The sequence below is a fragment of the Hibiscus syriacus genome, unplaced genomic scaffold (assembly GCF_006381635.1).
Source record: "Hibiscus syriacus cultivar Baekdansim isolate YM2019G1 unplaced genomic scaffold, ASM638163v2 tig00116958_pilon, whole genome shotgun sequence".
Classification (NCBI taxonomy): domain Eukaryota; kingdom Viridiplantae; phylum Streptophyta; class Magnoliopsida; order Malvales; family Malvaceae; genus Hibiscus; species Hibiscus syriacus.
The window spans coordinates 667,193-682,185 of NW_024063484.1; the positions used below are offsets into that span (position 1 = coordinate 667,193).

Sequence of the window (14,993 nt, forward strand, 5' to 3'; positions counted from 1 at the left end):
AATATCAACACTTGAAATCTCAAGGCAGTATTATTATATACCAAAAATAATATTTAATACATCATTGGTGTATAAATTTCATATATTTCTAATGAACTACATCAAACCACATTATTAAAGAGCCATATAAAATATTTTTAGAGAATTTATAAGTAAATCTGTTTACATTTTAATTAGATTTAAATAAACTTATTAATACATATTTATAAATTGTCCAAAAAAAATTTATTTTATTTTATTTTTTGATAATATGATTTGACCAAAAATATATAAAATTTTGCAAGCATAAATCTAATAATCCAGGAGACCTCTCGCCACAAGTAATTAAGTTGACAAAAAAGGATTTCAAATTTAAAACTTGTTTCAAAGTTATATTATGTGGCTTCCTTAAACTGTTGTCATGTTTATCCCATATCTACTGTTTTTAAATTAAAAATTGATTTTAAATAATCTTTAATCATTTGAAAAATCATATTTGATCCTTAATTTTATAAAAATAGTTGAAAATTTATCTTTCAAATAAATTATTCATTAAAACATTATACTTTTAACGTATTAGTGTGAAAATTCACATGCATTTTATGTTAATTTTTTAACATTTTGTGTATTTTTAAATTATTTTTTAATATTTTTATCATGTTAAATTATTTATTTACTTGTTATAAAAAAATAGTATCATATGAACATGAAAACACATGTACAGTCATGTAAGATGTCACATCAATATCATGAAAATTTAATATTTTAATCATTATTTAAAAAAAAATAAGTATCAAATTTAGTTAGAAAAATAAAAATAAAATGTATAAATACTATGTGCTAAAACACCATTAAAAATTAGTTAACCTGGTTTGTGGAGAGAAATTAATTTGTTTAATTTAAACTTTTAAATTTTAATTTCATGAAGCTAGATCCGTTGTTCTTCCAATTTAAAAATTAAAATTCGATAGATAATATTATTAAATGACTTTGATATTGGAATATTAAAATTTTGCATATTTAAATTAATAAAATTTCATTTAGATAGCATTTGAGAAAGTGAATTTGAGTTCCAAATAATGTAAGTTGAGTAAAAAATATTTGAAAATGTAATATTGATGATAATTTTTCAAATTATTAGATTTACTTATATTGTAATAATGCTAAAATTCATAGTTTATACTTTATATTTGAATTTAATAAATCTAAATTTCTATACTTTTCTAACGTATAGATCTCATTTTTTGATTTGATTCGTAGATAAAATATACAACTTAATTCTCCTCCTCCCCGCCTTCTTTTTTTTCCTTTAGAGTTTATATCGTTTTCTATAGATCATATCAACTCTTTCTTTCTTTGATTTTGTTTAGCCGACGGCGACATCAATTTTGTTGCTGGTTGTCGACCGCCGGTTCTCTTCTCTTTTTATTTTTTTTAGTTTTTTATAAGAATAATTCTATGTTTATAGCATGTTTATTTCTGTCTTTATAACACGTTTATTTCTTCCTTTATAGTACGTTTTTTATTCGTTTGGCCATTATTTTTATTTTATGTTTTCTCAGGGTTGGATTTTACGACGTCACGACTGATCAAGATGACGCTTATTTGTAATCCAGTTGATCTTCCCTATTATGGACCCTTAGATTGAATTTGGATACGCGATTTTGCGATCGTGGATAATTTCTCACAACGCTCGGCTCTGATTTGCGGTTCTCGGTGATCTTTCAATAGCTTAATCCTCTCTTGTGGTTTGTTTGTCGATGCAGTCAAATTGCTTGTATCTATTTTTTGTTCGAATATTTTGGTTGGATTTTAAACCTTTTCTATGTATGTCCTTATATGATATAAAGTACTTAGTTTTAATGTTAGAAAAATGTTCAAATTATATATTTAATTTACGATACTAATTGTAAACTTTTATTCTAATCTTGAATATTCACTTTTTAATAACACTAGTGGCTTCTATTATATATATATATATATATATAACTTAATTGTAATCTTAACAAACATTATAATATAAAATTCAGAAAATATAATTTCAATTATCAAATTTACAAAAATCATAAACAACAAACCTAAACAAACTATGATTCAATGATGATACTCTACACTTGATATCCTTTAATCTTTTTTGTTAATTTAATCAAACATTTAATCCAAAAAATGGATAAATAAAATTTTTGTCTAGCAATCTTTAACCAATTATTTTGTTCATAAATTCATGTCCGAAGACAAACTAGGAGGACTCACTCGGAGGGTACCCTATACCATGGCGGCTGTTAGGGAAAGCCATGAAAACGGTACCGGAAATCACTCCGATAACCGGCGGCAAACTCACGAGCAAAGCCTTATCGGTCGATTCAAAAGACGGATAAAAACATCGTACGGTGTTGATATCCAACAAAGACAAGGCAGCAAAGACAATGATTGAAAAAAAGGCATGAATAAAGTCACCAATCCTCAGTTTGTACGTTGACAAGTTAACCGATCCCGAACCCGAAAACAGCCAGAGACCTTTAACGGTAGCGATACCGTACTGAACTAAGCCATCGGTGCCTTTGTAACTATCGGTGAAACAAGAGAAAGCACAAGAGAAGCCACAAAGGGAAATGAGGATGCTGGTGAAGACCTTGTTCACAGGGCTGCACTGTCCATTGTTGGTCAAGACAGGGTTGAGGAACTGGAAGATGAAGACGGTCGCCGTCGGGAGGAGCTTGACGAAGTTGCCGAAACCGGAAAATGTTTTGCCTGAGATTGAGGAGGAAGAAGTGTTGGAATTAGCCATTTTTGGAATTGAAAAAAGGTTAGAAAATTAGAAGAAGAAAATGAGGGGTGTGGGTGAATATTTTTGGCAAAGTTTGAGTATTTATAAAGACAAGTTTGTGGAGGGAAGTTAGAGAGGGATGCTTGTACGTAAAATTAGTGTAGTGACCAAGTAGAATGATTTTGCTTTCACTCTTCGAAACCTTTCCCTCTCTCTCTACTTCAACCTCCAACTCTCTTTTAGGTCCATCTTCTCTCTACTTCAAACAATTTCACACGACAAGAAGAACCAGGTAAGTTATAAGGGTAGAAAATTCAACTCTATTTGAAAAAATTAAATATTTTGAATTTGATTTAATTTTAATAAAATAAAACTCATCAACTCGAATAATTAAAAAAAATATTCGAGTCAACCTAACTCGATCGAATCACCCATGGTAAATTTATCCCACTAATTACCGACTATTAAGATTTAAAAAAAAATATTTAATTTAGTTATAAGTAGGATGGATAAAGGGATGTTAGTTAAGGATTCTCGGTCATAAACTTTGTAATCTTTTATCTAAGACAACATATAATTAGTTCGATAGAGTTTCCTTAATTAAGAGAATATTTTGTAATCACAATCCCTTGATTGGTGGGATTTAGGAGATTATATTCGATCTAGGCTGTCGATGTACTTAGATCTTAGCCGTGCATTGAGGGGAGCTTCCACTATAAATAGAGGTCTCTCCTACTTATTTGTACTCACTTCATTTTGAAAAATCACATAGCATTCTCTCAAAGTTCTCTTGTCTTTCTTTTGTGATAGTTCTCTTGTTCTTTGCTTCCGTTGAGAATCTAAGCATCTTTGCTTGGGTTGTTTTCAGGCTGACTTAGCCGCAATCACAGAACCTTATAAAATTTTGTAATTTCTCACCCATAAATTTTTAATAATTTTTTAAGATTCTTACCATAAACACAAAACCTTACATCCGTCCCCATATCAAAATTTAAAATTTTTAATCACTCCCAACAAAAATTAAACCGAAAAATTTTGATTGCTAAGTCAAATTTAAAAAATAAAACATCTAGGAAAAAATTAGGTAAAATAATTACTAATATTTTTTATTAATTTAAGATAAGTATAAAGTAATATATGTTCAAAGAATACTCAATCGTTTGACATTGAATGTTCAGACTCGGGTATTCATAGTGCTCGAGTTTGAGATCTCAAAGAATAACAATTTATTTACTACCGAAGTCACTTAGTTTGTGCATTAATGACTAATATTAGTATTTGATAAATGAATGTATAATATAATTATATTTAAGACTACTACAAAATAAGTACATGAAATAAATTTCAATAATCAAGTCATAATTTTTTTACAATTATCCATGATACTTTTCAATGCGTTTAAAGTTTAAAACAAATAAATATAAACCAAAAATTCACAAAAGTTTTAATGAAGCTAATAAACTACTAGTATTTTTGTTGTCAAAAAAAACCTACTCGTATTTTTTCATAACAATAAATATCACTTAAACTGCTTTTGTTGTCATGAGAACACAATAAAAATCACACTAATAGTAATAACTTTTAAAAAATTTCAAATTTTTAATAGTTTGGGTGATTATAATATAGTATTTGTTGAGAAAAATATTTAACCACTAACAATATGCATACACACCCTGCTAGAACCCAAGACTTCAAGAGAGAATAACACTCTTTTCGACTACTGAGAATATTTGATAAGTTATAAAATGTTAAATTTCTGGTTAATATTCAAGAATTTTAAGATTACAACTCGTTCTTCTTTGTTTTCTTATGCATGTTTGTTGCTGGCGTGGAGGTGCATGGGTCGATTGATGGGGTTTGAATCGAATGAGGACCACTGTTGCTAATGTTGTTATGGAAAGAAAGGGGCTTGCTGGCTGCTGTCTTGGAAAGGAGACCACTAAAGTGCTGTTAAGACCACCGGAATCTGAGGAGGCAGGCGACAACTATAGTTTCTTGGTTCTAGCTAGGGTTTCTTTAAACGATATGGGCTGATTGGATTATGTCATTTGGGCTTAGGGTTTAGAATTGTATTTGGGTTCATGTTGGGTTTGTAATTGGGACATTTGGTATTTAAAATTGGTTTTATTTATTTATAATAGTAATAATGATTATAATAATAAAATAATGGCTTAAGGGTCACTGTTGCCCTTGTGGTAGACATAATTTATCAATTTCACTCCTATCGTACTTTTGTATCAATTTAGCTCTCGAAGTTGTTTAATTACATCATTTTATATCGTTGACTGTTTTGAATAATATAACCATTAGTTTCTGCTTATGTGGATGATAGTTGTTTCCACCTTAGATAGAATTATTGAAATGGAATTTATTTAAAAAAATAAATATTAAAATATTTTTTAAATATTCAATCCCCAAGATTTTCAGGTATCTTCATTGATCGGTCATCGGTGACCACCCCGCCGACCACCAACGTTGGTCACCGATCAAGACCAAACTTCACCAATTGACTCGCTTCGACCTCTTGATCATATATGTGAAGTCCGTTTCCCCAAATCGTTATCGTTTCTTGTAGATCTCGAAAAAATTTCTCAGCTCCTTCAAAGTAAAACTCCTTCATTCGTCGTCGCTAACTATCTTATGCTGTTGATTTCGAGATATGTCATCCTCACCGTCAAGGGGAACATCTTCACTATGGGAATCTTCCAACTGACATGTAACATTCTCAATACCGGGTTAGTGACTAAATTGTAAAGTTTCAGAATTTGGTGATTAAAGTAGAATAATTGAATAGCTCAATGACTGATATGAAAAATGTTGTGTAGGATCAAATTTCAAAGAAGAAGGAATAGAAGGACAAAATGGTCATTTTGATAGTAAAATAATTAAATTGAAGAATGGTTATATATTGGCCACACATGGATGTGAAAGAAGCAAAAGTAAGCTTCCAGAGTTCTCTTCTTCTATTTTTTTCTCCACACATGAAGACTCAAAGCAAAGGTGAGATCTCTCATGAGCTGATTATTATCTGAAATTTAAGTTTGGTTTTGATCATTAGATGTTAATTAAGCTTAAGGAAAGTTTAATTTGCTTTAAAATAACAAGATGAAGGGTGTAGGAAGAATTAAAGATTAGGAGTTTTTGAATGAAATTTTGAAATAAAGTTCATAATTAAAATTGGAAGTTAGATTTGACTTGTCATCAATCTAAATGAGGAATATGAAGTATTAGAATGAGATTTAGAACATGTTGATATTTGCGTATGATTCTTGAATGCCATATAAAGGATAGGATTTTGAGGTTAAAGAAGTGATTATTAAGTAGAAATGAGTGTAAGTATGTGTATGAAAGTTAAGAATATTAAAGGAGGTGAAATATGAAGTGTTGAGCTGAAATTGAAGTGATTTTGAGCTCAAAATGTAATTTATGGGTTGTGTGCATCGATATACATTTAATGTATACCGATGCACTCTCAACGGAATAAAAACATCAAATGCAATTAGTGCATCGATGTATAGGGAGTGCATCGATACACCCCTTAAGATGAAAACATCGAATGCGATTTGTGCACTGATGCATAGGTAGTGCATCGATGCACACATTAAGGGATGCATCGATACACTATAGAGTGCATCGATACCTACCTTGTTTAAGAGATGAAAGTAGTCTTCCTTTTAGTCTAAGAAGTGATAGATAATAATAAATTAATTAGTATATTGATATGTATCAATGTATTACTATGTAGATATAAAACGTAATCTTGTTCCGGAACAATCAAAGAAGTAGGATCAAGTCAAAGCAAGTAAAGTTAAGGTGAGTGCATATCCTCGGTAGAGTTGTATGGAGATAAGACTTGCGATAAGTTTATCTCTTATAATTGAATTTATGATTTTACATTCATGTACATGCATATATATATTATTATTGTTATAGTGATTTTATGCATAATTCATCTATGCTTTAATATGTAATTATACGAATGAATTCAATGATACGAGAATAAATCCAGGTAAGTGAAATAATGGAAGTGATCATATGTATGCATGTCAAGTAAATTAAGTATTTATATGAAAAGAGATTAAAGATATATGAAATGAGAAATGTATTAATATTTAAGCCCATGTTATTTAATATGAGAACTGTAGGTATAATTGGCATGCCAAGAGTCGAGGGATTATCAGTGGTCATTCGAGACATAGTGGTCATTCGGGACAAATATTCAGTGCCCCTAGTGGGAATTATTCAAGATGTGGTGACAGCATTGTGCACAACCTCAGTGTACTCATATACCTCATGTTGTCATTAATGTACATGGGCAATCCAAAGATAAATTAAAGTGAAACCGACGTAAGAATATAAGTTTCATAAGTGCATGTCATAATCATATATGTTATTGTGTAATAGATGAATGCAAGTTGAAATGTCATGATTAAATGGTAAGAATGAATGTTCAAGAATTCATTGTTATATCTATATATTTATATTATGCCTCACTAAGTCTATGACTTAGCATGTAAGTGATTTACACGTAGGTACCAAGAATCAGGAAGAGCCGAAATAGGAGTGGTAAGGACAATATCACTACTACAAGATCAGATCAGAAATAATTGAAAAAATATGTATTTTGTTATGTATAGTGTGTTGGCATGTAAGAAATGTGTTAGTTATTAATGCTCTGATCGATTTTGTATTGTCTTGGTCAAACTTTTGTAAGTCAACATCTGTTATGGTAATGAAAGTTCAAATTTTCCTTTATTTTCATTAAGTGTCAAAGTTGAAAAGTAAATGTGACACCTCAAACTCGAATCCGGGAAAGGTGCGGGTTGGGGGTGTGACATTTAATGGTATCATAGCTATGGTTTAGTCGATGCTTGGCATAAACCGAAGTCTAGAGTGTCTTAAAATGTGTACATGTCAACAAAATAGTGAAAACTTCTGATCTGATAAAATATTAAGTATGTTGTTTTTCTAATAGAACGATATGGGTATGTTTTTATACATGTCCGGACATGGTAGCTCTAGAAGTGAAGCAGGAGACGATAGGCCTGCTGAAAGCAGTAATTCACCTACCCTGGCCAGGCAGAGTGAAGAACATACACCCTCTGGAGTGCCTGTGAGTGATCAAGATGTATTCTTAGAACATTGGACGCAGTATTGGTGCGTTTCCAATCCCCTGCTACTTCAACTCCGAGAATAAATATTTCTATGGATTTGAAGGGTTTAGGAGCTCCAGAGTTTAGAGGTGAAGCAGAAGAATGTCCTGTTGCTACGGACCTTTGGCTTAATGACGTGAAAATCATGCTTGAGGGATTTCATTGTTCTGATGCTGAGAAGCTTGATGGAGTAATTTTCTTGCTTAGAGGGCAAACAAGGATTTGGTGGACCAACGTTACATTGAGAATGTCTGGTGATCAAATAACTTAGTCCTTATTTTTAGAAGAATTCAAGCATAAATACATCGGAGATAAGTTTATCCGACAGATGAAGCAAGAGTTCATGAATTTGAAGCAATGGAATTGTACTGTGTATGAATACGATTGTGAATTCAACAAGCTAAGTCGCTTTGCTGCCGAGCTTATTCTTACAGAGAATGATGCTTGTGAGTGGTTCGTGGAAGGTTTATGTTCAAGATTGAAGGAAATGTTGATTGTGTTAAATCTATCCTCGTTTCAAGAAGTGATAAACCGTGCCAAAGCTCTAGAAAGAGCTCAGAACGAAAGATTTGGAGATTCAAGAGCTCATAAATTGAAAAGAATTGGTACATCATCGAGTTATGCACCACCAAAAAGGGGTTGAGATGCTAGTATTCGACCTCAACCTAGATCAGAGTCAGTGGCATCCTCCGCGATGGGATCAAATCCAATGAGGGGACGACAAACTCAGTCAGCGGGATCTAGATCTGGGAGATCTAACCCGAGCCAAGTCAGACCATATCCACATTATGGAATGAATCATTCGAGGATATGTAGAATGATTTCTGGAGCCTGCTTTAAATGTGGGGACACCGGACATTTTGTTCGGGATTATCCTATGATAGCGGGTGAATCTGCACAGCCAGAGAGGTATGCTTCTGCTACTCAGAGGGGAAGAGGTAGAGGCAGAGGAATAAGTCAGTCAGATTCCTCGACTCCACAAGAGATACGCTCCATAGCTCGGGTGTATAATCTCAAGACTAGCGAGGATCGAGATGACCAGGAGGTTATAGCAGGTACCTTTCAACTGTATGACAAGATTGTTTTTGTATTGATTGATTCGGGGTCTACTTATTCTTACATTTGTAGTAAGATAGGGAGAGAATTGAATATTCAGTTAGAAGCTACTAGCAATGACTAATCCATTAGGGCATAGTGCTCGGGTCAATATGGTGTGTTGAGGGTGTCCCATACGGATTTAGAGAATTGAATTCCTTGCTAATATGATGAAATTACCTTTTGACGAATTCAAGGTGATACTGGGAATGGACTGGTTATATCGTTACTACGTTAATATTGATTGTAGACTGAAAAGAGTAACGTTGAGAAGTCCAGAAGGGGTATAAGTCATGGTATTTAGTGAAGGATGAAATCCATTGGTGAACATAATCTCAGTGATGTCAGCAAATAAGTTGCTACTACAGGGATGTCAATGGTTCATTGCTAATGTGCTAGATGTTAGAGCTATATAGAAGGGGATTGAAGAAATTCCTATAGTCAAAGAGTTTCTCGACGTATTTCCTACAGAGTTATCGGGCTTGCCTACAGACAAAGAGGTAGAATTTCATATTGAAGTCATGCTAAGAAATGCACCTATTGCCATGGCACCAGACAGAATGGCCCCAAAAGAGTTACAAGAATTAAAGATTCAATTATAAGAATTAATGGACAAAGGGTTTAGCAGACCATGTGTTTCACCATGGGGAGCTCCAGTTTTGTTTGTTAAGAAGAAAGATGGATCAATACGTCTTTGCATTGATTATAGGCAACTCAATAAAGTGACCATCAAGAACAAGTATCCCCTCCCCCGAATTGATGATTTATTTGATCAGTTAAAGGGAGCTTCAGTGTTCTCGAAGATTGATTTACGTTATAGTTATCATCAACTGAAAATTTAAGAGAAAGATATTCTGAAGACAACTTTTCGAATGAGATATGGTCACTATGAGTTTATTATGATGCCATTTTAAGTTACGAATGCACCGGCTGCTTTCATGGATCTTATTAACAGAATATTCCAACCCTATTTTGATCAATTCATAGTGGTGTTTATCGATGATATTTTAGTGTATTCAAAGTCAGAAGAAGAGTATACTTCATATTTGAATATTGTTCTACAGATTTTGAGAGAAAAGAATCTTTATGTTAAACTCTCTAAATGTGAATTCTGGTTGAATGAAGTGACGTTCCTTGGACATGTGATATCTGCAGAAGGAATTCGAGTGGATCCTCAAAAGATTAAAGCCATTTTAGAGTGGGAAATTCCAAAGAATGTGTCAAAAGTTCAGAGTTTTCTAGGGTTAGCTGGTTATTATCGAAGGTTCGGACTTTTCGATAATAGCATTACCCGTAACTAAGTTATTGAGGAAAGAGATAAAATTTGTGTGGACTCCGAAGTGCCAAGAGAGTTTTTAAAAGTTAAAGAAAATTTTGACAGAAGCTCTAGTCCTGGTTCAACCCGAGTCTGGCAAGAACTTCATAGTATATAGTGATGCATCTCATAACGGTTTGGGATACGTATTGATGCAAGAGGGTAAAGTGGTGGCTTATGCATCGAGACAATTAAAATCGTACGAAAAGAATTATCCAACGCACGATCTGAAGATGACTGCAGTAGTGTTCGCTCTTAAAATCCGGCGTCACTACTTGTATGGTGAACGATGCTACTTGTATACGGACCATAAGAGTTTGAAATATTAGATGACTCAGAATGTGTTAAATTTAAGACAGAGAAGATGGGTGGAACTTCTCAAGGATTATGATGTTGTGATTGATTTCCATCTAGGGAAAGCAAACGTGGTAGCAGACGCCTTAAGTCGAAAGACGTTTGTAGCCTTACGAGCTATGGATGCCAGACTATCGTTAAGTGAATATGGTGTCATCTGTGCGGAATTAACTCTCAAACCATCATGGCTAGATCGAATTAAAGAATTGCAAGCTAGAGATAAAAAGTGTTCAAAGAAGCTACAACAAATCAGGAATGATGAGTGTACAGATTATAAGATGAAAGTTGATGGGAACCTATATTATCAAGGGAGGCTAGTGATTCCAAAAGATTATGAGTTAAAGAATGATTTATTAACGGAAGCTCACTGTAGTCCATTAACGATGCACCCTGGAGGAAACAAAATGTATATGGACCTCAAGAATCGATATTGGTGGCCTGAAATGAAGAAATACATTACGAAATTCGTATCTAAGTATTTGACTTGCTAGCAAGTCAAAGCTGAGCATTAGGTTCTATCAGGACTGTTACAACCAATGTTGATTCCTCAATGTAAATGGGAGAATGTAACAATGGATTTTGTAACGAGGTTGCCTTTGACTCCGAATAAAAGAGATTCAATATGGATGATTGTAGACAGATTGACTAAGTCAGCTCATTTCATTCCGGTACGAGTTGACTTTTTCATGGACAAGTATGTCGAGTTGTATATTAGAGAGATTATACGTTTACATGGTGTACTTGTTTCCATTGTTTCTGATCGGGATCCTAGGTTTACATAACGATTTTAAAAGTCATTACATAGAGCTTTGGGAACTCGGTTGAACTTCAGTACATCGTTTCATCCTCAAACCGATGGATAATCTGAGCGAACTATCCAAATCTTGGAGGATATGTTAAGAGCTTGTGTCATCGAATTAAAGGGATCGTGGGAAAAATACTTGTCACTTTCTGAATTTGCTTACAACAATAGTTATCAATCAATCATCAAAATGGCTCCCTATGAAGCTCTTTATGGAAGAAGATGCCGTACGCCCCTAAATTGGTTTGAGCTTAAAGATAGAGAAGTTCTTGGTCCTGAATTGATCCAGGAAGTGGAAGAAAAGGTCCAAGTAATTCAAAGTAATCTCAAAGCAACAACGGATATATAGAAATCATATGCGGATCTAAAGAAAAAAGAGACAGAATATCAAACTGGAAATAAATTGTTTCTCAAAGTATGTCTTTGGAAGAAGGTTTTAAGGTTTGGTCGAAAAGGAAAGTTGAGTCCTCATTCATTAGACCTTATGAGATCGTAAAAAGAGTGGGACCAGTGGCGTATCAACTGACGTTGCCACCTGAAATGGAAAAGATTCACGATGTCTTTAATATCTCAATGCTTCGGAAGTATCGATCTGATCCCCCCATATCGTGTCATCAGAAGAGATTAAGGTTCAACCGTATTTGACTTATGAAGAAGAACCAGTTCAAATCTTAGATTACGAAGTTAAGCAATTAAGGAACAAGACTATTTCATAGGTTAAAGTCTTGTGGAGGAATCACAAGGTAGAGAAAGCAACATGGGAGCGTGAATAGGATATGAGGAATCAAAACCTCCATCTCTTTGTGTAATGAAAATCTGGGGAAAATTTTCTTAAGGGGGAGATTTGTAACATCCTCAATACCGGGTTAGTGACTAAATTATAAAGTTTCAGAATTTGGTGATTAAAGTAGAATAACTGAATAGTTTAATGATTGATATGAAAAATGTTGTGTAGGATCAAATTTCAAATAATGATGAATAGAATGACAAAATGGTCATTTTGATAGTAAAATAATTAAATTGAAGAAGGGTTATATATTGGACACACGTGGATGTGAGTGAAACAAAAAGCAAGCTTCCAGAGTTCTCTTCTTCTCTTCTTTTCTCCACACGTGAAGACTCAAAGTAAAGGTGAGATCTCTCATGAGCTGATTATTATCTAAAATTTAAGTTTGGTTTTTATCATTAGATGCTAATTAAGCTTAAGGAAAGCTTAATTTGCTTTAAAACAACAAGATGAAGGGTGTAAGAAGAATTAAATATTAGGATTTTTTGAATGAAATTTTGAAATAAAGTTCATAATTAGAATTGGAAGTTGGATTTGCCTTGTCATCAATCTAAATAAGAAATATGAAGTGTTAGAATGAGATTTAGAACATGTTGATATTTGCGTATGATTCTTGAATACCATATAAAGAATAGGATTTTGAGGTTAAAGAAATGATTATTGAGTATAAATGACTGTAAGTATGTGTATGAAAGTTAGGAATATTAAAGGAGGTGAAATATGAAGTTTTGAGATGAAAATGAAGTGATTTTTGAGCTCAAAATGTAATTTCTGGGTTGTAATTTCTTGGTCAAACTTTTATAAGTCAACAACTGTTATGGCAATGAAAGTTCAAAATTTCCTTTTTTTTTTCATTAAGTGTGAAAGTTGAAAAGTAAATGTGACACCTCTAACTCGAATCTAGGTCGGGTACGGGTTAGAGGTGTGACATGACACATCTACCATCGGGAATCTAAAACCCCATCGTCGACCGTTTCTTTTGATTTTCCCTTACTCTTTCTTCCACTAATATTGATTTTTAGGTTATAAAATTGTTTCCAAAGGGGGTCTCTCATTGTCAACCATCCGACGCTGGTGGAACGCGACCACCGTCTGAAGAGAAGCTCCCTTGTTGGTCTATCGTCGCTTGGAGTGGAGGCCACCGAGATAGTATATTTTAAATATTTTAGTAAACACTTATTAAATATTTTAAATATTTTAGTAAATAATTAAAATATTTTATTATTCATTTTTTTTAATAAATGTCACATCATCATGGAGCCCCATCAGTAATATTGGCTAACGTGGAAATTGTTGGTGTCCACATAAGCATCACGTATATAGATTCAAAAAAGAATCGATCTAATTCAGAAATTAACAGTTATGTTAGTCAAAATAGTCAAAGATATAAAATGATGCAATTAAACAACTTTGAGAGCTAAATTGATGCAAAAATGATAAAATTGATATATCACAGTTGCAAAAGTTACCCTTATACCTAAAATAATGTTAAGTGGATAAAAAATCATGATTGCAAGAACTAACCATTGTAAAATAGCCTTCATAACCTCGATTATGAAAACATTTTACTTAGGGTTAATCCATTGATCAAGACCTTTTTTTCGAGATAGTATTTCTTTTCATTAAGGTCTAACCCTCTAAATGTACGTAGTGGAGTCACTAAGCTATCAAAGACATCTTTCAGTGGTTCAAATATATTGAGTCTTTGAAGAGGTTGTCACGTGACTAAAGTCCAATTAATCGTTTTGGTTGGGTACAATTAAACACCCTTAAGTCTTGTCTACGTCTTCAACGAGATCATGGTCGAGTTTAGGAGTCAGCTACGTGTGGGGAAGGTTAGAGCACCCCTACCACGCCCAAAAATTAATACCTGAAAAGAAATTTTATTGTCCTTAATGGAGGCTACAAAGACACGATTAATAACAGTTTTAATGACGATAAATGAAAATAATGTAAAATAATAGACATGTATACGAGTTGAATTGCCAATGCTATGCTCCGTGTGGTTAGGAAATTGTAAAGAAACTAACTTAGAGCCAAATTTAAGTCAATTAAAAGATTAAAACCAAATTTATTAACTAATTTCAAATTATATACCAAATTAAAGTAATTAAGAAACTTCAGTCAAATTTATTAACTAATTTCGAGTTATGGACTAAATTGAATTAATTAAGAAATTTGAGTCAATTTTATTAATCAATTTCATATTAGGGATCAAATTAAAATTAATTAAGAAATTAGCGTCGATGTTATTAACTAATTTAAGTTTAGGGGAAAAAAACTAATTAAGAATTAAGAAGTTCAATTATTAATTTAATTCAACTAATTAAGGATCTAATTTCAAGATTCTAATCCTAGATACCAATAATTATGAACTGACCTAATTTTATGGACCTAATTACATCAAATCTCAAACTACATGCCAAATTATTAATCAGAATATTAGCCTAGGACGTAATTATAAAAAAACATAAATTAAAAAGGTAACAAACAAATAAATCATGCCATTTAGACTAAAATTGAACGCACATTAAACAGCAGAAGGGTTAAAACATAATTTACAGATAGACTTTGAAAAGCATAAATCCTTTTGTGGATCCGGAATGATAGCGTGTTAGGTCTCCAAAATAACATCTGGTTTCTTTTGCAGAGATAATAAATATAATAAAAACCAACAAATGAATTATCTTGGAATTGTCGGTTATAATTATTAACATAACTCTCTATCACCCTCAATCATA

The 14,993-nt window shown here is 32.7% G+C and overlaps 1 protein-coding gene across 1 annotated transcript; it reads right to left on the minus strand.

Annotated features, from left to right (window-relative positions):
- Window positions 1-2,146: 2,146 nt before the first annotated feature.
- On the minus strand, window positions 2,147-2,830 carry LOC120189455 (protein DMP2-like). The gene has a single exon (XM_039192739.1). It carries the CDS (start codon window positions 2,765-2,767, stop codon window positions 2,219-2,221), a length of 549 nt encoding a protein of 182 aa, XP_039048670.1. The 5' UTR covers window positions 2,768-2,830; the 3' UTR covers window positions 2,147-2,218.
- Between the last annotated feature and the right edge of the window lie 12,163 nt (window positions 2,831-14,993).